General features: G+C 40.8%; 1 protein-coding gene across 1 annotated transcript; it reads left to right on the forward strand.

Annotated features, from left to right (window-relative positions):
• The first annotated feature begins 18,583 nt into the window (after window positions 1-18,583).
• Window positions 18,584-22,326, forward strand: LOC142334888 (uncharacterized). The gene is made up of 4 exons (XM_075383214.1): window positions 18,584-19,591; window positions 19,675-20,122; window positions 20,284-21,034; window positions 21,315-22,326. The coding sequence occupies exons 1-4, from the start codon at window positions 18,584-18,586 to the stop codon at window positions 22,324-22,326; spliced, it is 3,219 nt and encodes a 1,072-aa protein (XP_075239329.1).
• Window positions 22,327-23,583: the final 1,257 nt, after the last annotated feature.

Consider the following 23,583-nt stretch of genomic DNA (forward strand, 5'->3'; position numbering starts at 1 on the left):
ACGTCTTCTCATAAGTTTAATGGCAAAACTTTAATGGCAAAAAAGTAGACTTATGAAAAGACGCACGATGGACGACGCATGAAAAGACTTTAACTCGACTTTTTTTTCAAACATTGTGTCGAGCCAAAGTCTTGTAAAACTTTGGGTTCAGCTAAAGTCTTTTGCGGAAAATCTGAGCCGAGCTTAAGTCCAGAATGGCATAAAGTTCAGCTAAAATCTTTTCATAGCTCAAATGAGTCGAGTATCGTATTTTCATAGTAACATTGTCTTTTCATAAGTCTGTACCTAGACCTGGGTGTTTCAGCAAACCAAGGCTTTGAAACTACTTTCTGTGGAAAAGTGATCCAGTATTCCAAAATAATAATTTTGCGAAACTGTTAATAATTATATGAGAACTAAATTTGTATGCGAGCTCATGAGAAGGGTCCTATAAAAAGACAAGATATGCGCAACGCCCTAAGCGTTTTTATGAAAAGAGGTAGTCTCGACTACTTCAGATGTATGAGGGTTGATTCTATCAATAAAAAGAATACTGATGTAAATAAAAAGAACAATATTGAAAAGCAGTCGACAATTGGTATTACCTCAAGGCAATATTTGTTGGAAAACCTATTGACAAACTTGACAAGTTATGCTTCATGATTGAGTAATTATTCAACTTTTGGGTTGAAAAAGAGTCACCACTGTAAATAAGGCAGGAAAAATTTGAACGATGAATGCACCAACTTCTCGAGTATTCTAAGCAGTGAAGAGTTTTTGTACAGTTTAACTTAACTTTGAAACTTTGACTGGTGAAAAGGGATTATACTTTGTTATTCCCAATTTGTCCTTCTGAGGAACAAAATTCCTAAATAAGAGACGCTTTGCGCAAATGCACCAATATAATTCCTCATAATGGGTTTAGTGAAACCTAGTTTAGTTTGATAATGGTGTTATTGAGGCCAATCGAGAAACAAAAATTATTTTATAGAGATTAATCCGAATAATCAAATCAGAGGTAAAGTTTGATATCTCTCAGAGGTCAATTAACCGATACAATTAACCTCTATTGGGTTTGATGACGTGTACGACGGTGCTGTTCGCTTCCAAGTTTGCTCAAGTTTGAATCCTGTGAAACATTAGCCTACTAGAATTTGCAGGAGATGTAAATGAAAACCTCTAATTTGCGAATAATTGGTCACTTGAAATTTTGGATATTTGTTTAATTGAAGGGAAGCAATTTGATATTCAGCAAAGCTGAACGATTAGTAAATTGGACCAATTGAGTATCAAGTAATGCAACAGTAGACTAAAGTATAGCGGATAACAAAATTCACAAAAGTTAACTGCAAAAACGTATTATCCGGACAGATTTGAAACCGCTGAATTTAACTGGGTAGTGTAAAGTGTTCCTTGTCTTCGCTGGGAGAGCAGTTGCTACCTTTAGTCCACCAACCCAGAGAGTGGAAGCCAAACTGCTGTCTAATCTCATGAAGAGAGTGCGAAAAGCACCAATTAACGAAAATGGAATGGATGAACAGCGAAACACCAGCGACGCGAATCGAAGGCGCTGTCCGATAAAGAAACAGAAATACGAACCCCGCTTATAAGAAATTCAAGCAACGAAGCGAACAGCAACCAAGCAATTCAAGCTTAATCAGCTAACCGTACAGTATCAGTCAGCACAAATCCAATGCCCCAAGAAGTTTGATGATTTAGTGGAGGAAATTAAAATTAAACTAAGGCTTGGCTACAAAATCATCGACGATTCAGATTGACCCAACAAACTAATTTGCTCTACCAGCGGACTGTTAGTCTTTTAGGGGAAGAAATGCCCGAGCAGTTTCAGGGGAGAGACAAGATTCTATCCTGAGCAGGAACCATTCTTGAAGAAAATCTAAAACAAGCAAGCGAATGTAAATCGAATTTGGACTATCAATGGCTTGCATATATAAGCAAAAAGCACGCAACCCGCAATGAATGCAGATCAAAGCAAACTGATTCCAGCTGTGAATGAAAGTGAGAGAAACTATCCAAAGGACAACCCAGTAGCTCAAACAGCGAAGTAGAGACGTGAAAACGGGCAAAGAACTCAATATAGAATTCAAAACAAACGTGCGGGTAGGGAAAGAATGAGCTTGAAAGTGAAATCAGGGAGCCCGAAACGGAGCGTCAACTACTGGAAAAATACATGACCTATATGGCAAAGAAAAATCGGCCAACACTCGACGCCAGATCGACCAACAGCTTGCTTCACAGCAACCCCTGAGTTGAATAGGGGTAGCCACTTGTCACAATATTGATGTTTACGCAATCGTTTGTCATGAGTTGAAGATCGGTACAACTCCCCCAGAACTGTTTTGCGATACAACAAGGGTCATTCCGGTAACTGTAACCTAGCAAAGCTGAACTTCAACGAAAACCTTCTCGAACGGCCAGAATGGTCTAGTATGTTCATTGCTACAGTGGATCAACAACCAATATCAGACGGAGAGGAAAAGCAAGGCAAGGCGATGCCAGCCATCTCTAGAATGGGGTATTCTGCACAATTCTATGATGCTGCTTCGAAAGTTATGGAGAGGAAATTTGGAAGGCCTCATGTAATTATAAACGCAAAGCCTTCACCGATCTGATTATGTTTTAAATATGGCTATCAGGAATGACATTCGTGCCTGAAGGGCTATGAGTTTTCAAGGAAGAAGGAAAGGAAGAAGACCGAAGAAACACGAATAAAGACAAACGGTTATTGGAGGAAGACATCTAACTTAAGAGTTCAAATGTGAAAGGAACAAAGCAAAAGCAAAGTGGAACTGCCCTATAGTCAAGAACATGGGTGTGAATGATTTGTACGCAGCAGTGTGAAAGCAATGTATATGTTGCGGATGTTTGGGCGAAGGACATGCAATCGAAGATTGTAAAGTCATTGCGAGTGGTATTAACCGATGTACCAAGACGCACAATCGATTGCTACCTTCAGAAAACCAATTGAACTAGGGCAATCACGCAGTCCATGTTAGCGCAGCAACAGTCAACCAGAGTAAAGAAAGTGCGAGCTTCCCTCAGATAGTTTATGTCTCAATACAGAGGTGTGTTAACAAGCTGAACACAATTGCTTTCCTCGATAGTGGATCAACGGTTGCTTTCATTGATCAAAGGGTTAGAGAGAAGTTGCAAGCGAAAGGTACCGATGTCAAATTTAACACAGGAAATGAAGGATTTGAAGACAGAAATGGTGTACATCAAAATAAGGGAACTGCATTCAAAAGTACGGATGTACAAAGAAGCGTTTGTACATATGTCAATCTCTTTGGGAACTACTTACTACGACTACATTAAGCAGAAACAAAGCTTGAATGTCCTCCCAAAACACAACTTTCAAATTGATCGAATTGGGCATCACTTTGGGCCCGGATGCTTACGAGGTACAGAGTCTAGTGGTCTATAAGATAAGAACATGAAGTGAACCTTTTGCCGTTCTGTCAAAACTAGGCTGAAAAGTCTGTAGACCGATGGCTGCACAAAAAGACAACCATGTGTTTGATTTCGCTTTCACAGAGGATGTGCACCCAAACTCAATGTCATCAGTCACTAAAAGAAGGAACTGCGGCCAAAAAGATGCTAGAGATTACGGCGATTTTTACAGCGGAGTTGGACGAAGAGGGAATTTTGAAGAATGAACATGAGTCAACCCCCGAACAACTACAGCTCAGCCTTGTCAGATTTATTCATATAAACAGGATTTCAAACGGACCCGAAACTGAAGAGTTTGTATCAACAGTCAATAGACAAAGGTTATGAAAACGGATTTGTACAGATATTGGGCGAATCCGAAGTGAAAGCATCTTCAGCAAAGAAAACTACATGCCACACCACCGAGTGCTACACCCAGATAAGAAAATTGGCATAGCAAGACGTGTTTGCAAATTACATAGACGTATGTCTAAACGACAAGCTACTAACAGGACCTGCTCTATTGCAAGGGTTGATTGTAACGATTTTCAGATTTCGCAAAGGATAATAGAATAAAAATAGCCCTGACAGCCGACATCGATTGGATGTTTCTAAAAGTGCAGGTTGCCGGACAGAATGGAAGTTACTCGAGGTGCCTATGGCGTCCATGAACTAACGAGACTTCGAATATACAAGAATCAGCGTCACCTGTCAGGAGCTGAGCGTCATTTGTGCAAATTATGCTTTCAAGCGATTGTGACCAGACTATGAATAATATCCATTTGCAGCAAAAAAGAACAATACAACACAACCTCTGCATGGACGATTTCATCAAACCAGAAGGAAATCCAGAAGAAGCAATTGGAGCCTTCAATCAATTGCAAACTGTTTTCTCACAATATGGTTTTGAACTAAAAGAGGGGATAAGCAACAACAATGAAGCTACCCCCGCCATCCCAGAGGACTTGAAATTAATCAGCAAAACGAAACAAATGGAACCTAATACAGAAGGATTGCCTGCAGAGGTATCAAAAAAGATGTTTAAACACACAGAGGAAGATTTTATCACTAGTATCTTAATTATTTGAACCAACCGGATCGTTTGCTCCGTTCAATGTTCACAGCAGATGACTGCTCAAAAGTATCTGGACTGAGAATGGACAACAAAGTGTGGCCGGTTGAAGCTTGACGTTTTCTGCAGCAGAAAGAACAATTTCCAATTTCCGAAATCAGCGTCGAAAGAAGAGACTTCAATACAACCAGAGATAAGACTGAGCTTCATGTGTTTGCAGACGCATATGAAGACATGATGTGTTGCAGTGGCCTATCTACGTTCACAGCCGAAAGAATACTCAGCTTATAAGAATTTGTCATTGGAATAAGCAGAATAGCCCAGATGAGACATCTAACAATAACACAACTGCAATTGCAAGCAGCAGTCATGACAGTCAGGTTCAAACAACAAAAAGTCAAAGAGCGTGAAATTAAGATAACTAGTTGAAGTTTTTGATCAAACTCAACAGCAGATTTGCAGTGCATACAAAGCTCCCATCGTAAACAACAAGATATTAGCAACCAACATTGAGGAAATCAGGAACAGTGAGTTGTTTACTGGGTCGGTCCGGTTGAAGCGACTAAAAGTGAGTTGCCAGAACATTTGAAACTAATCAAGTGAAACTGAGGAAAAGAAAGCAGCCATTCAGCGGGAACGATTCAATAATTTGAACAATATAGTAAATACAATGGCATATATGCAAGAACAAGAAAAGTGAGAACAATTTGGTGAATAGATGCAGTCTCTCAAAGCTGGAAAGGAAACTCCACAAGCAGCAAAAATCTACAATTGTCAACCTTTCTTGATGAGGAAGGACTTATTCGAGCCAAAGGCATGATAGGCAAAAGTCAATTAGACTTCAATGTAAAGCATCCAATATTTCCATCTTGGAAACATCAAGCTGTTCAACTACTCTGCAAAGCCAGCATAAGGACAATCAACACGAAGACGAAAGCACTGAGCATGATGGAAATATTGTCCTGCAGAAGATGCGGATCCTAGGCATACGAAGCGCTTTACAATCAATCAGGAACAATTGTGTTACCTTCAAAGAGGGCAACTCGAAAACGATGACACCAGCAGTTGCCAATTTACCCCAAGACTTGTTAGATGCTGCGACAGCTTTTACAAACGTATTTAACTATTTTGGCCCGTTCGTCGTGAAAACTGGGCTAATTATGGCGATGGTGTTGTCTGTTCACTTGTCTAACAATAGTTTTGCAACTAGAAGTGGTACGCAAGTTCGACACATAGTTGCTTCAAAGCAATTATGCGATTTGAGGCACGAAGAGGGCAACCAAGTAAAATAATCAGTGACAACAGGGACAACTTTGTTAGAGCTTAGCGAGAGTTTACAGTGTACGTTGCATTATGGAACAAAGAAAGAACAACATCTAAAGCAACGGAGAATCCGAATGATGTTCAGCACAACCTCAGCACCTCACTTTGAAGCGAATGGGAATGTTTGATCAGAATTGGCAAGAAAGCAAAGTACGTAGTGTTGTGGAACAGATCAGACACCGAATACGTTCTTTCGACGATGATGTGTGTTATTGATCAGACCCTGAACGCAAGACCTTTCACTCGAGACAATTCAGAGTTTAATGACTTGGAGGCATTGACTCCCGATCATTTTTTGCTTAGCAACAAGAACGTTTGTCTACCCTATATACCACGCGGGAATTTACACGAACCTTGAATTGTTTTTGACAAACTCAAACTTATGCTAATCTTATATGGGACAGATTTTGTAAACAGTATCCGCCAACTTCGAATAATTGTCAAAAATGGTGATCTCGCTCTCGTTTGGTTGATCAAAGACAGTGATAAGCGAAAATATGAAAATTCGAGTTGAGTTTCGGAGACCGTCGATTGTTCTGAGGGTGTGATTCGATCAGCGATAGTTTGAATGTTACGACGGATTATACATTAGACCATTAGTGAAACTCGCCCTTGTACTACCCAACTGAAAGCACGTTTTGCAATGGAAAACAGTGCTGGCAATGTGGCGGCTGCGCTTCAATAATTAGCAAATCAATTCAAATCCAAATCAAGCACTGAAGTTAAAAGAGGATAAGGTATATTTAAGGCTAATTTCCATCGAAGTCAGATTGATTTCTTCATTTTTTTCAATATACAAACTAACTTAGTGGCTATCATCAATCCATGAGTTTCAAGCATGAAATGAAAATGAAACTCTAGCTCAAGTTTTTCTCAAGGTCAGCAAAACATTATAACGAGCTATTGTTGACTTGAAGCAACTGCATCAGATTATTTACGATTGGTTTAGGAATGAAACTGTTTTTCATTCAGAAAATTTGACGAAACTTCTAAGTGTTTGACAATTTTCCCATTCCATAAAATTTAAACTGAAGAATTGACGCTATGCAAAGCTGAAAGGCTTGGAGTTGCATATATTAGCAAAAACACGCAACCAACAATGAATGGAAGTCAATTCAAGCCGTGAATGAAAACTAGAGGATCAGCAATTACCCATTGGACAGCCCAGTTGCTCAAGCGGTGCAAGACGGAGCAACCGCAAGCGGTCAAGATACGGAAAACATTTCGGATATATCTTCGGTGAAGCAAAGACGCAAAAAACGGACAAATAAGTTTGATATGGAAATTGAAAAAATTTGCAACTGCAACAGGCACAGCTTCGTTCTCAATCTATCAGTACTGGAGACATATCACCCTTCAACTGGACCACAAAAGCTGTCCCAGATCCGGCCGGCAGAATCGGCAACCTTCTAACGCCAGATCGACCAGCAGCTCGCTTCGAAGCAGACCCTGAGCTGAAAAGAAGTAGCCATTACTCTTGGTATTGATGTTCAAGCAATCGTTCGGCAAGCGTTGAAGACCGGTACTTTTCCCCAGCGCTAGTTTACGATTCAAAAGTGTTCATTCAGGTAGCCGTAGCTTAGCAAAACTGAAGTTTAACATCTTCGACGGAAAATTCTCGAATGGGCAGAGTTGTCTAGTATCTTCGTTGCTACGGTGGAGCAACGACCAATATCAGACGCAGAGAAAACCATGCAACTGAAGACTCCACTGACGGGCAAGGCAAAGTCAGCAAGCTATAGAAAGGGTATTCTGCACAATTCTACGGTGCTGCTGCGAGAATTCTGGAGGGGAAATTTAGAAGGCCTCTTGTGATCATCAACGCAAAGCTGGAGAGTCTCTGCGAGGCAAGTCGAGTGAAGCAATGCCAAAGCGAACAGAAACTAAGCAACTAAGAGCTGGATCAGCATACTTTTTACAGTATCTGTACAGTATCAGCCAGCCCCAAATCAATGTCTAAAGGCTTCAAGATTTAGCGGAGGAAGTTGACACTAAACAAAGGCTCGGCCACAAAATCATCAACAATTCAGATTGAGCTCAAGGCTCTCAATTAACAAATGGTTTTTCCTGTAGTGGAAACAATATCCAAGCATATTCAGTGTCGAAATAACCGTCTACCCTACTCAGGAAACTTTCTGGAAGAACATCTAAAACAAGCAAGGGAGCGCAAAGCAATTTGGGAATATAATTGGCTTGCATATAGAAATAAAAGCACGCAAGCTACAATGCATACAGGGCAAAGCAACGTGATTCAGGCAATGAAGGAAAGAGATCCGCAGTTTTTGAAAATCAGGCAACCAGTGATCTTAAATTTTAAGGATTTCAACATAAGTTTGACAAAAAAGATAAACAATTAAAAATACGGAAATATTTTAATGTCTTTTTTGATTTTCAATTTCGCAAATTGTTGCCTGCAAGAGCGACCACAAAGTAAAATTTTTTGTTTTTCTAAAACGCTATCGGCGACCTTAAGCGGTTCTTATATATTAACTGCTTAATTTTCTTTTCCAAGCATTAACATAAACAGTCCGTAGTGATGCAAAATTTGAAACAAATCAAAACAGACAGAGCACTGAATTAGCTTCTTGTACTAAACAAGAAAATAAGAAAAATGGTTTAATGAAATTTACTTAAGTACACTGATTGAGAAAATCTTTTAAAGTTCATACTAATTTGTACTTATTTGAAAGGGTATTTATATTTAGAACAACTAATAACCTCAATCAATGGAAACAAAAAAGACTACGGTGAAGAAAAGCCAATAGTTTCAAAATTGGATCAAAGAGCCTACAAAAAAACCAAAATAACTACAATAACAACGCGGATAAAGGTAAATAATCTGATGAGAAACCGTAAAAGTGCAACAGTTTTCAAAAGCTAGGCAAACATTTTTACCGGAAAATAAGTTATAGGACTTTAAAATCTCTTCAAACAAAAGACAGTAACATAGAATTTCCCAATCTGGACGACTTGAATTTTGTTTCAATATGTCCAAAATTATCTCTAAAGCTAATGACACTTCAAAACGCTTTGATATGAAATTTTTTCATCAAAAAATTGAATCAGGGATTAGAAAAATCTTGAAGAAATTGAAAAACGCTTCCAGTACCGAAAGTCAACTTACAAAGCCATAATTTATTTTTTGCTCGAGCGTATCAAGTATTAAGTGTGATCAAGTTAATTAATAATTATCAGCTAACTAAGTATAATCAGTAAAATTTGGGGAAAAAATCTTGCTGGAGTGTCTGAGAAAAGTTTGGTTGAAAACTAATTTGCTTGCTGGCAGTAAGTTTGAACCAAGGTCAGCAGTTTTATGTATGCGAGCCGTTTCCACCACAACTAATTGTATTCCAAAATAAATTGCTGATAAAAAACCACGTGGCAATCTGGTGTTGTTGACTTAAGCAAAGCTTTCGATATGAAAGATCATGTTATGTTGTTAGTAAAAATTAGAGAGTTTGAATTCAAAAGTCCGATTTGTGATCTTGAGTTATGTAGCATGTCGCATACTTTTTCAAGTGCAACATGCGAAACAACAGCAGGAAATCAACTAATTTATAGTGTACCACAAAGCACTTTCTGTCCTTCCTTGCTAACTTTGTGCATTATTGATCTCACTATAGTTTGTAATGAAAAAAAATTATTTACCTTTGCAGAGGATACCACTGTTACAGATGCTGGTAGTAAAAAAATTGCCTCTACATGTGGACGCTGAACGAGTTGGTGACTGGTTCAGTACTAACAAAATAATCAATTATGACAAATTTGAAGCTACAAATTTCTGTAAAGAGAAAGTAAAACTGAATGAGAATGCTGGATGGAATTACAAAGCAATTTGTTTGGACTTGACTTCCGCGATCATGTTGATTTCCCTGTTCAGAAAGTTCTAATGCTTGATATTTTTAAAAAAATTATTTTGCTAATTCGATGATACCATTCGGTATGTTAATCTATGGAAACACAACCAAATGGAATTTTAGAAAAATTAATAGTGACCACTGAAAAGTTATTCGAGCAATTTTTATCCGAAAAAGATGAACTATTAGGACTTTATCTAATTGATAACAAAAAACATACTCTTTTTGAAATTTTCGCGATCGAACTTGTTGAAGAACTTTTCAAACAATTGATGTCCAAATAGCCACTCCTATATTTATTTCCTGAAAGTTTATTTCCTATATTTATTTCCTAACAGTCTTCAAACAGTCATCGTAAAACAATTAAAATACAGTTTATGAGGCTTACTTCCCCCATCAACTTTATGAACTACAAAAAACAATCAATCATCAGCTAACTAGTTCAAAAACTATGTAATTGGCTAAATATGACCCAATAATCTGCACAATTTAAGTAACCAACAAGTTAAGGCACTTAAGGGCTCATACAAAAATATTTGGGCTTGGCATTGAAGATGAACGTGATGTTTTCACTCTGTATTTCTAATTTTATATAAAATTTTGTTGCATAAATGGGCACAAACTTGCAGAACAATTATTCTCATTCTTTGTCCATATTGGGTTGTGACTGGATATGATTGCTTGAAATGTTATCCAATGCTGTCTGTCCAATTGAATGAACATTCTGTCTAGATTTTAACTAGGCTGCTCGGCCGTGTAATTAAAATCAATATTTACCCCAACACATTTAAGGTCTTTAAAAATATCGAGACGTCAACTACGTAGGATTTAACTACGGAGGTCATATTGGCACACTTTTGAACCGCAGGGTGGAAAACGGCGAAAAGTGCGAGTATGTTTACTCGCTAAAATCTGCCAAGTGATGTTGGATCCGTCCGTGCATGTTATTGTGTACGTGTTATTGTGAGCTGTCAAGGACAAGTTATTGACTTTTGATCGATTTCGAGGAAAAAGCCGGCAAAACAAAAACAAAACTATTTTCAAAACCTGACGGAAGTAGTCGACTTCTCAAGACCCTTTATAGCAACAAAACATGCGAAACAAAACGAATCAAAATTAATTTTACTTTAATAGTACACAATCAAAATTGTCCTAAGAACATTCCACATCCCAACATCCAATTAAATCAAAATTGTCCTAAGAACATTCCACATCCCTCATCCAATTAAATCATTGGATGATGTATTTTTTTTTTGTTTAAAAAAATACATCATCCAATGATTTAAGCCGATGTGCAACATGATTTTTTTCAATGTTTCAGAATATCCAAAGATCAGAAATTAGACTCGTTTAATAACAATCAGACTATGGTGGGGTAACTACATAAAATGACACAAAAAGACAAAGATAGAGATTGCAACATTCGACATTTTATCGATATTTAATTTCGTTTATTGCTTTTCGGTTCTTCTGGGGTTTTACCAACCTCGAGGACCCGCTTATGGTTGGTCGTTTCCCCAACCCCCCACCTGCTTCTCAGTTCTTCTGGGGTTTACCCACCCCGAGGACCCCCTTCTGGTTGGTCGTTTCCCCAACTCCCTGCCTTCTTTCCGCTTCTTCTAGGGTTTTACCCGAACCGACGCCCCTTTCTGGTGGGCCCTAAGGATAGTTTCTGTCCTTTGGTAGGTAATGGTATGTTCAGGTATTTGGTAAGTATTGGTTTAGGTTGGTATTGGTAGGTTCCATCTTTTGGTAGGTTTTTGGTTGGTATCGCAATTTCGGAGGTATTGGTTCATTGTAACCTTTGTTAGGCAATGATTTTTATAAGTGTTATTAGCTTCTGGCGGTAAAAACTACTGTAACCACCAAAACATTTCTGATTCTACTCGGTCTGCACAACTCTGACGTCTCATTAATGGTTGAGACGAAGTCAACCTCAAACAATACAGTGCCCAAAATGAGTACTAATTCATCCGATCCCCCGGATGAAGCAATGTTGACTTAACAATCCATTGGTAAATCAACAGCAATGAAGTCAAATGAACAGACGCGATTAGAAACGTCAAAAATAATGATTGAGAATGACATAAAACTTCATATTGACTACATGCTTTCCGAAATTGAAGCTCCAGACGATGTGGAAAGTTTGAAAGAAACGACAGAAGACATAAGAGCAATGCAACAGAGACTTGAGCCCATAATTCTTGAATTGCTAAATTTCGTTGAACTTGATGAACCAGATCGGATGTCCGGAGACTACAGTCGGCTAAAAATAGACATAAAAAGGACTTTCACGCTGTTAAAGTTAAAGAGGTAAACACAAGAAACCAGCAAGAAACGGTTGCTTCAGAACCAGACCCCAAGAAAATGATCGTCCATGATGACAATATAATTCCACATCAACAATAACAGCCTCGCCTCAATTTTGTTTTCGACTACTCCGTTACAGAAAAATCTCAATTATTTAAATCCGCTTCAGCGCCCGCTGGAAGCTCTTTTGCCGTTAGTTGAAGTTTTACTGCACCCGGTGGTTCAACTTATAATGGCCACACAACGTCTTCATCTTTTTTGATATCTTCAATTGCTCCATGCAGCACTTCTCAACATATTCCGTGAGTGTTCCAGTCGGATATCCATCAACAAATGTCACATCTCTCTGTCAAAACTACCTTAACTCATCCAATCAGACAACTTTCATTAGTTTTTTGCAACCTATTGTTTCACAAATGCAACAGTTTTCTGAAGAATCGGTATCGATGTCCACTTGTTTCCAGACATCTGTACCAAAAGAGTTGAATGAAATGGTTCAGCACTTTTCAAGCTACTGTTGACCGAGCTCCAGTGGCACCACCTAAAAAAAAGATTCATTTACCGTCGGTATTAACTGGCGAAGCCGAGGCCCTCGTGGACGGTTATGGTTGCAACGGTGATCTATACGTTTCATCATTAAATCGCCTCCAAGAGCTTTTTGGTAACCCAAAACGTATTCTAACCGAGTTTCTCGAAAAACTCTTCAAAGCCCCAAACCTAGCGCATCCAGAAAGCTACACACAGTTCTCTTCTTTCCTTTTAACAATGGTGGACACCTTCTCCCAATTAGACTTCATTCACGATCTACATTCAACAATTAATCTGAATGTTGCACTCGCAAAACTTCCCAAACCTGTACTGTTCGAGTGGAAAAAATTTGTTTTGGAGAAAAACTATCAACAACGGTCTCTCCAAACACTATCTGAGTGGCTTCTCGACTTCTCTAAAGCATGTAATGAATTGAGCCCTATAGATCACCTTACGCAAAACAACTTCAAAACACCTGGGAAACCAACTTTTTTTAGCGGATATAATAACGCTACCAACGACAAGGAAAATAGTTATCAGAGGCAATTCCGAAGCAACGCAAGTGATTACTCGCACTCTGAGAACAAACAGACAGCAATCAAGCCATGCCCCAACAATAAAAATTGTCAATTCTTGTATAGATGCATGGTTTTTCAATCTCTTCCACCGAGCATTCGAAGAGACCACATAAGAAAACTTGAGTTGGGTTTTAACTGTTTTGGAAGTCACCACGTCGACAAGTGCACCTCAAAAAACGTCTGCCGAAATAACAATTGTGGAAAAAAGCACCACACACTGCTTCAAGATATAGTTTCGATATAAATCCTGGCTCTAAGAAAACTAATGTTAAAGCAGTCCTTTTACAAGGAAGACGTCAAGTCGCCGTAGTTCCTGTGCATCTGAAAAACGGTGAGAGGACCTTAAATACATATGGTTATTTAGACAATGGTAGTTGTCAGAGCTTATTGCTTAAATCAGCAGCCTCAGAGCTAAACATTCACATGAAAGTCATTGGAAAAATGCCAATAAGTGGATACCACATGACAAAAGAATTTGACTAGGCTTCTGCAAAAATTTAATATAAGCCACTGCAGTCTGATCAGCAATCATTCCTTCTAACTGACGTAATTGCTGTACCGAATCTGAATGTCCCCTGTCGATACAGAAAAATTGAACCAACTCTTTGCATCGCTCGAACACCTCAGTCATACCAGTTTTCCTGAGATTGGGAATAACTCTGTCTCATTAATTCTTGGAATAGATAATCTAGATCTGATTCACTGCAAGCAAATAGTGAAAGGTCCCAGGAATGCTCCTTGGGGAGTAGAGACCCAGCTAGGCTGGACATGTGCAGGAAAAACAGACTTGGTACTAGACGAATCCTACCCTGTACGGTTCACTCAATTGAATAGTCACCCTAATATGGATGAACAAATGTTCAAAATGGTATCAGATTGGATGAAAATGAAACATTTAGGCATAGCTTCACCCAAAAATGCAAAGTCCAAAAATGATAAAAGAGCCCATAAAATACTGGACAAAACAACACAACTGATTGACGGACACTATCAAGTTGGTCTCCTCCGGAAGGAAAAAGCAAAACTGCCCTACAACAGATGGCTCGCTGAGACACAACTTTACCAATTGAACGAAAAACTTTCAAAAAACGCACAGCTCAAAATAATGTACGAAGAAACGCTTGAGAAGGATCTACTAAACGGATATGTTGCCAATGCAAATGCGTTCAAGCGAGAGGAAATAACATGTGCGTTCGCACAGATTGTTCTATAGCCCATTTCGCCGAGCGGTTAAGACCCCAGAGGTCGCTGGTTCGAATCCCGTCAAAGTCAAAACTTTTTGCCCCCATAAAATTTTGTTTATGGTTTTTAGGTTAAACTTAATAGATTTTTGACCTCTTTTCGACCTTCAACTAGAGATCAAAGATACGTTTGGCGGACGACCTTCTGGTTGTCTAATGCAGTAAAAAACATGCGGTTTTCTCTCGTATAGAGAGCTTATGGTTTTTTGTGTGTTATCATAAGTAATGTTATCGTCTTGTACGTTCGAGATACGCTTGTTACACATGTTTCTATACGTAAATAGATCATGAAAATTTCTTCGTGAGTTTGTCTATGTCCCGATACATAGTAAAGCCTTACAAATTGAGTCTTGAATTTTATATACTTTTTCTTTCAAGAAATACTCAAACTTATTACTCGATACGAGAACGAGGCAGAACATTTGGTCCACCAACAGTGATAACGAACCAGAATCATTTCACAGCCGATTTCCGGACTCCACAAGGAAAGAGAAGTGTGGTTTTGGTCACCAACGCTAGGAGTGAAACTGATGACCGAAGCACATTGAGCGAGGCTTCTGGAAACCCAAAAGTGAATTTACTGAGGATTTCAAGGGCGAAACGTCAGAAAAACTGTAAGATCGAAACATTTTAAATGAAAAAACTGGGATACGACAGAAATTGATGATATAGCGTCAAAATAGACGAAAAAACCCGACAACTGACAAAAAACTGGTTTTAGTCGAAAAACTTGAACTTCATATTTGGGCATTAATTTGATATAAGCCAAACGTGTCTGAGGGGTGGGAACTTGAAAAACCAGCTTTCAAAAAAATTCGATAAATTTATCGAATTTTTTTGCAATTTTTAGGTCGAAAATTAGAAAAATCAAAAATTTGGTCAATTTTTTGAGAAACTGGTAAATTATTGTTCAGTATAGTTGTAGTAACACTATAATATAGGTATTCAACAAAAAATTTGAATTTCGACCAAATTTTTGAAAAATGTCGATTTTACCAATTTTTGAGAAAAAATCTCAAAAAACATCAAAAAACAGGAAAGGTTCGTAGTTTTTTGTCCCCATACAGTAAATACACGTTGATGTGAGCCTATGGTATTCATTTTGGGTGCTAGTTCGTTGTTCCACGCCATAAATAGTCTACCAAAAAACAGTCAAAATCGGTATACAAGCACTGTATTTTCACTTCCCGGTTTAAGCTTGAATCCTTTCGCTGTTAACTATAGATAAACGGTACAATATCAGTTGGATAACGTTTTCCGGCACAAAAGTGATATAATCATCTGGCAGGACGCCATAAATAATTCGTTAACATCGCATAGAACGAATAACTACCGTGAATTTGCGTTGCCGGAACTTGTTACCGTATTAGAACATTATCAAGACCGTTTGAAAGCAATTGTTTATTGTCCGCGTAAAGGCGCACCAAACATCTTTGGTTTTCTTAAGCAAACAAGCATAGTGACTCTTCATGTGATCACTGATTTAGTATCGAAGCGCAAGCAAAAGGATCAGAACTTGATTAAAGAGTACTATCAATTGCATCAGAAACATCATCTTGAATTAAAGTCACTTACATTAGTATTAACACATCAGAATTCACTTCGTTGCTTGCTTAAGAAAACTCGCCATAGTAAGCTCAATAAGCGACGCCGTAGAGCGAAAAAGAATAAAAAACTCGCCGCTGAAGCCGCAGCCGCGTCGATTTCTAACTAGGTTTACTTCTTTCTGGTTTTGTGACCTCAGTTTAGCTTACAGGGGTTATTAAGCTAGTTAGTTGTGATATCTAGTCGTTCCGCCGTGTCTCGTCTTCGTTGCGCGTCGTCCGTGCGTTTAACCGCTCGCTATTCGCGTCCGCTCATCCAGAGCTTGCTTTCGTTCCTTTTCCCGCCTTTGCGTTTCCGTTTTCGCCGGTCGCACTTAAATTGTTCGGCTATTTCACCTCGTTTCGCACTTTGCATGTTTCACTCGCCGTCCCCCGTTTTCTGGGTCTCAAAAGCTTTTGAGTTATTGTGTCCTCGGTTCTAACTACAGGAGTTACGAGACTCAAGAGTGTTTTGAGACCCAGCCGTCCGCTGCGCTCGGTTACGTCTCGACCGCCGTTTGTTTTCAGCTCCATTTTTCGATACCGTACTACTTGTCCGCCTTTACACCCCGTGCTTCTTTCGTGCTCCACGACTTGGCCTGACTTCTTTAGTGTTAACCCTTTTGTATTTTTGTTTCAATTGTGTACGTTCAAGCGTTGAGACCATTATCCCCAAATCCTTTCAAAAGTAAACCCGTAATAAATCAGCATGTCAAAATCTATTGGAGAGCGAGTTCTTAAGTTGCATGACGCAAGAACAAAAATTGAGAGAGAGCTTTGCACAGCCTATGAGAGTATCGATGACACAATTCAGGAACGCGCCAGACGCGTAAAAGTAGAGAGGCTAGTAACTAGGTGCAAAGATCTCTTACTGAGTGCCATCTCTAAAAATGATCAATTACTAGCACTCGCCGCGAAAACTGAGCAGGCAGAGAAAAATAAAGCAGAAGTTGAGGAATGGCTAGAAACTGTTAACAAAAGGCATGATGATTACATGAAAACCGCTCGAAAATACATAGACTCAGTCCTAGATACTGATAGTTCTAGCAAGTTGTCTCACCATTCCAAAAAGACTTCCACATGCAGAACAGCATCAAATGCTTCCACACTGCGTAGAAAAGAACTACTTTTGGCTAAACTCAGACGCGAGGAAATAGAAGAGGAGAACAAAGCCGCAGCGCGAATTTCCGAAAGAGAATATGATATTGAGATGGCTCTAAGGGAGCGAGAATTGGCCGAAAGAAAACATGACATGGAACTCTTCGCTAAGAAACGCCAAAATGATCTTGAGAAAATGCAGGAAGAAAACCGTAAACGACTCATTGAGGCAAAAATGCAAGAAATTGATCTCATGGATACTGAATCGTTGTTTAGCAAGAGTAAAGCAGACAAAGAATCAAGACGTGGTAGCTACCATTCAATGAAGAATGACGACCTTGTAAATGAATGGCTTGAGTCTGCTGACAATGAAAACACGCTCACTGCTCCAGATAAGACAGTTCAAACGAGTTCCGGTCAAAATCAGGAGCACCGAACGAAATCAGGTCACAACAAGGAACCGTCATCAGATCCAGCCCAGACTGCAGACCGTGATAGTCAATTACCGCCTCTCATTCAGCAATCTTCCTTTGAAGTTAACGAAACTGGCATAGAAAACGGAAAAACTTCATTCCCTTTCCCCCGATCGAACGAACCGAGAGAGAGTTCACTTGCTGGCGAACTTGTTGATCGAGCGCCTGAAAGCGGCTGATTGCCTAATGTTGAATATCCAATCAACTTGAACACAAACACAAACGATTTGACAGATCCCTTGATTAACACATCAACGCAAGTTTGGAACACATACGCAGAGCAAGAAGCCGCATACTATCGTAGTTTACTGGCTTATTCACAAAACTTTGTCGTGCCACCAGCGAACAACGTCGTCGATAGTAGCACAGTAACTGTGCCCTCGACTGCTGATTTGTTGAACACAGCGCCCGTTCTGAATTTAACAACACCGATTTACACTTCTTATCCAAGTCAAAAGGCTAAGCAATCCGTACATAACTTAACGCAGAACTTGTCGTCCAATATACCTAGTGGGGATATCATATCCCGAAACCGTCCTCAAGCATCAGTAGCCTTCAGTCAGTATGTCCCAAACTTAGCCTCATGGAAGTTGGCCAGTGTAAACCCGTCTACCGCTACCGTAAATTGTCCCCCAAATTTGTCTCAAAGCACATCCGTAAATGTGAACACAAGTGTACCGGTTTCGGCCGCCACAGTTGGCGGTACAACATACTACCAAAATCCGATCTCGAGCACGAGTGTATCTGCGCAGGTACTTTCTCCAGCGTCCGCCCCGGGCTACGCGATGCCGACACTCCCGTATTACCCGTTTCCTCCTCCAATTATTAACCCCGCAATGCATCAAGCACCGAGTACGGTTACAATGAAAGACCTAGCTGAACTTCTTACTCTCAACAAGAAGGATCTCCTACCAGATTGGAACCTAGCTTAGTTTAATGGTAATCCCTTGCAGTGGCTTGAATGGTACGGCCAATATAAGAGCGCTATTGATTCGCAGGCCCTAAGTGATGACATCAAGTTGACATATTTGAAAACTCTCGTAGTAGGTAAAGCCAAAGATGCCATTGCAGAATTTGCTTATTGTGGAAAAATGTACAGAGATGCACTGGAAACACTTGAGCGAAAGTTCGGACAACCCCAAGCAGTTGTCACTGCTCACCTTGACAAATTGGCAAACTACCCTTCAATTAAGATGCACAGCTCTGATCAAATCATCCATTTTTCCACAACTGTCTCTAGTCTTGTTGGCGTCTTCAGGTCTTTGTCCAATGATGCAGATCTTCAGAGTTCATCACTCTTGAATCAGGCAGTTCAGAAATTGCCACCAAATTTGAAGGAATCATGGTCACTGCAAACTGTGAAAAGAGACTTGATTCGCCCTACAATGTTGGATTTCAACGACTGGTTGAAAGAAAGAGCGGAGGGTCATGATCGCATGAAAACCACTTCTTTCAGAAGCAAACCAGAAGACACCAACAGCAATGGTGCAGTAAAGACCAAAGTGTCTTCAAAAGTATTCGCGTCCAACTCGAAGTCATATAGTGTTAATAGGCAGTCTCAAAGTTCAAAGAATGATCACGCACCTTGCGTACTTTGTAAATCACAACATCCGATTTGGCGATGTCAGACTTTTAAGGAAAAAACTCCGACGCAGCGTGCTAAAATAGCCGCAGAGAACCAACTCTGCTTTTCGTTCTTGAATGGTAAGCATTCTTTTCGTACGTGTCCGAATCAGCGCAAATGTAATCGCGAAGGCTGTCGCAGTACCCATAACATCTTGCTGCATGGTGTTGAGCGGATTTTCCCAGCAAGCGGCCGAAACAAATCTGCTGATGCATCACAACCAAAAGTCAACTCAACAAAAACGTCAACAACCGCTGTAGACGATGCAAGTACTCACGGAACAAGCAGCACATCAGGACTCACATCGATCACTGATGTCAAGGGTCTTTTGCAGGTCCTCGAAGTCGATCTAGAGGGACAGTCACAGAAGTGCGCACGAGCACTTGTTCTCTGCGATACAGCATGCAGTCACTCCTGGATCTCCAGTGAACTCGCGAAACGTCTCCATTTGAGGGGAACACCGTTCAATTTGACGGTGAACGGTATCAATACGCAAGAGACAATCAACACTGAAGCTGTTCAGGTTAAAGTGGTGAGAATACCTGTTCTCCGTTTTAGTTGTTGCCGTACGTGAAAGAAAACCTTCGCGTTGGGTCTGACAAAATTGATATCGTTACCCTACAAGATAAATATCCTCATTTGAGTGTGTTACCTCCAAAGAGTTATGATTACGCGAACGTAGAGATGATACTTGGTCAAGACACGTACCACGCCATCCGCCCGCTCGATTATTTCGAAACCGACTCGAAATCCTCACCCGTTGCCGTTCGTTTACCGTTAGAATGGGTACTAAGTGGTCCAATGCCGTCAGCGTCCGGTCTAATCTCGACAAGTTTTAAAGCGGTAGTTGAACATGACTCTGAGTTGGCGACACAAATCAAGTCGTGGTATGACATGGAATCATACGGGGCTGTTAAGCAAGTGGATCCGCGCTCAACGTCCGACCGTCGAGCCGTCGAAATTCTCGATCAGTCAACCGTACACGAGAAAGGTCGTTACTTCGTTGGTATGTTGTGGTTTCCGATGAAGTCAAACTTCCCAACAATTATTTTTCTGCATTGGTCCAGCTGAAGTCCTTAGAGAAGAGACTTAGTAAAGATCCCGACTTACGCGAACGCTACGCACAAACAATACGAGAAGATTTGAGTAAAAAGTATGTTGTTAAAGTGCAAACCGGTGAGGAAACTGAGCATCAACCCGGCAGGAAATGGTATTTGCCGCATCATCCGGTCATGAACCGAAACAAACCTGGTAAGGTGCGAAGGGTCCTCAATGGTGCCTCCAAGTTTCAAGGAGTTTCTTTGAACAAAGTGCTGCTAACTGGTTCAGATCTTCTACAGAAATTGATTCACACTCTGATCAGATTCCGTCAGCATCAAATTGCTGTATCCGCTGACATCGAGGGAATGTTCCTGCAGGTAGGTGTGTTGCCATCTGATCAACCAGCTCTCCGTTTTTTGTGGCGGGAGGACCCCTCAAAGACCGTTGAGGTGTATCAGTACACTCGACACATCTTCGGCGCAAAAGACTCACCGACTTGCGCAAATTACGCGTTGCAGCGAACAGCACGAGATCATGAAAAAGAGTATCCAGACGCAGCAAAGGCAGTTCATGAAAAATTCTATATGGATGATTACCTGGACTCAATGGAATCTCCTGATGAGGCGCTCAAGCGGTCACGAGACTTGGTCAAATTACTTAGTAAGGGTGGTTTCAAACTAACTAAGTTCATTAGTAACGTGCCAGGTTTACTAGAAGAGCTTGAAGATCAATCAGTTGAGTCTGTTCCGAAAGTCATTGGTGCATCAATGGAAGAGTCATCCTCCCATGTTTTGGGATTAAAAGGGGATCATACCAAAGACACTCTAGTAGTAAGTCGCGGCACTTCTTGTGATTGCAGTAAAGCTGTCACGCAAAGGTTGGTTTTGAGTTTAGTAGCCAAAGTATTCGATCCCATTGGCTTAGTTGCTCCATTTACCGTCACAGCACGACTTCTCCTGAAAAATGTCTGGCGTTTACATGGTCAGAGCTGGGATAAAAGACTCCCCAATGAAATGATTGATCAATTCTCCTCCTGGAGTCCTGAGTTACCAACGCTGGCTTTGTTAACCATACCTCGCTGCTATTTTTCCGGTCCTTTTGAACACCTCGAATTGCACGTATTCGGAGATAGTTGCGTTCTTGCGTGCACTTGTCAGTCCACCATCTGAAAATAAACGTACCAAACTTGCATTCGTGATTGGAAAAGCACGTGTCGCCCCAATGAAGACACTCACCGTGCCGAAGCTTGAACTACAGGCAGCTTTGATCGCAGCCCGATTGAGAGAAGAAATATGCAAAGCACTTACCGTACCTGTTCAAAACACGTTTATGTGGACAGATAGCACTACTGTCCTCCAATGGTTGAACTCACTGAACAAGCAACCGATATTTGTCGCAAACCGCGTCTCGGAGATTCTTGAAGGGACAAGTGTTGATCAATGGCATCATGTTGCATCTCATGCTAATCCAGCCGACGCAGGTACCAGAAGAATGTCTTCTGAAGCGCTCCAAAAAAGCAGTTGGTTGCATGGTCCCCAGTTTCTCCGAACGTCCGATTTCCCGTTCCAGCCGAATACCTATGTAGTCAAAAACATCAAATTGAAGAGTCAATCAACTGAAGCATCCTCTTCAGAGAAGACTTCCACTTTGATAACTGACGTTTTCAAAAGTGACCTTAGCCTTCCGTTCCGTAAGTTCAGTTCGTATCCTAAATTGCTTAGGATTCTTGCGTATTGCATGCGATTACTTCCTCGTCATCTCGCCTATCGGTCTTCTGGAAAGGAAATAGTTGATCCGGAAGAACTTAGCGCTGCAGAACAAAAGCTGCAGTTAATTATTCAGTCTGAATCATTCCCCATTGAGCGACAACAGCTTGCTCAAGAAAAACAAATTAACATGAAAAGCCGTATTGCCGTTTACTCGCCGTTCATTGGACCTGGTGGCCTACTACGGTCCACCGGTCGCATTAAACGACTAGCCGAAATTGACTTTGACTTGAAGCATCCAATAATACTTGATGGACGCCATCCATTGGTTCTGTTGTTCCTACGCCACATGCATCTGAAACATCACCATGAAGGTATCGATTATCTCCGTGCCGTATCGATTATCTCGTTGCGTTCTTTGCCGAAAAAGAAATGCAACACCCGTCCAGCCGATGATGGCTGATCTTCCGTCTGAACGACTTGGGTTTCAGAGTCCGCCTTTCACCAACGTCGGTCTAGATTACTTTGGACCTTTTTACGTAACGATACGCCGCTCATCTGAAAAAAGATGGGGCTTCTTGTTCACATGTCTCACGACTCGTGCCGTGCATGTTGAGATAGCGCACTCGATGGATGCAAACACCTGTGTGATGGGTATCGAGCGATTCATCGCACGCCGTGGAATGCCATCAGTAATCTGGTCAGATAATGAGACGAACTTTGTCGGTGCAGAAAAAGACCTATTGGCATGTCTGCTCAATTGGGATGCAAAATTGATAGCTTCAAAACTCGCACAGAAGGGAATCAAATGGAAATTTAATCCGCCTGCGTCGCCGCATCACGGAGGCGTCTGGGAAAGGCTTGTGCGTAGTTTCAAGCGAACTTTGTACGCCATACTCGACAACCGTCGACTTACTGATGAAATACTTCATACGACTTTCTGTTTAGTCGAACAGACGCTGAATAACCGCCCGCTGACGCCGGTTAGTTCCGACGCTAACGATTTCGACGCCTTGACGCCGAACCACTTCCTCCTTGGAAATCGCAGTTCCTGTTTGCCTTCACTCGCTCGGGTTGATGACCTTAATCATCGTAAGAGGTATGCTAGAGCGCAAGCTTACGCGAATGAGATTTGGAAGCGTTGGTTAAAAGAGTACGTCCCTGCGTTGAACCGCCGCCCCAAATGGAGAACTCAACCAACCGGAATGCTGAAAACTGGCGACTTAGTCTGGATAGTCGATGACGACAGCCCAAGGGGCCACTATCCACTCGCTAGAGTTTCGAGTCTGCGTTACGGTAACGATGGAATCGCGCGATCTGCCGAAGTGCAAACACCAAACGGCACCCTATCCCGCCCCGTAATTAATCTAATGCCCGTCTTAGAATCATCACTTTTGGGGCCGGAGGATGTTGCCAATGCAAATGCGTTCAAGCGAGAGGAAATAACATGTGCGTTCGCACAGATTGTTCTATAGCCCATTTCGCCGAGCGGTTAAGACCTCTGGCCCGCGCCCCAGAGGTCGCTGGTTCGAATCCCGTCAAAGTCAAAACTTTTTGCCCCCATAAAATTTTGTGTATGGTTTTTAGGTTAAACTTAATAGGTTTTTGATCTCTTTTCGACCTTCAACTAGAGAACTAGAGATCAAAGATACGTTTGGCGGACGACCTTCTGGTTGTCTAATGCAGTAAAAAAACATGCGGTTTTCTCTCGTATAGAGAG

The sequence above is a fragment of the Convolutriloba macropyga genome, chromosome 2 (assembly GCF_964194025.1).
Source record: "Convolutriloba macropyga chromosome 2, txConMacr16.3, whole genome shotgun sequence".
Taxonomy (NCBI): domain Eukaryota; kingdom Metazoa; phylum Xenacoelomorpha; order Acoela; family Convolutidae; genus Convolutriloba; species Convolutriloba macropyga.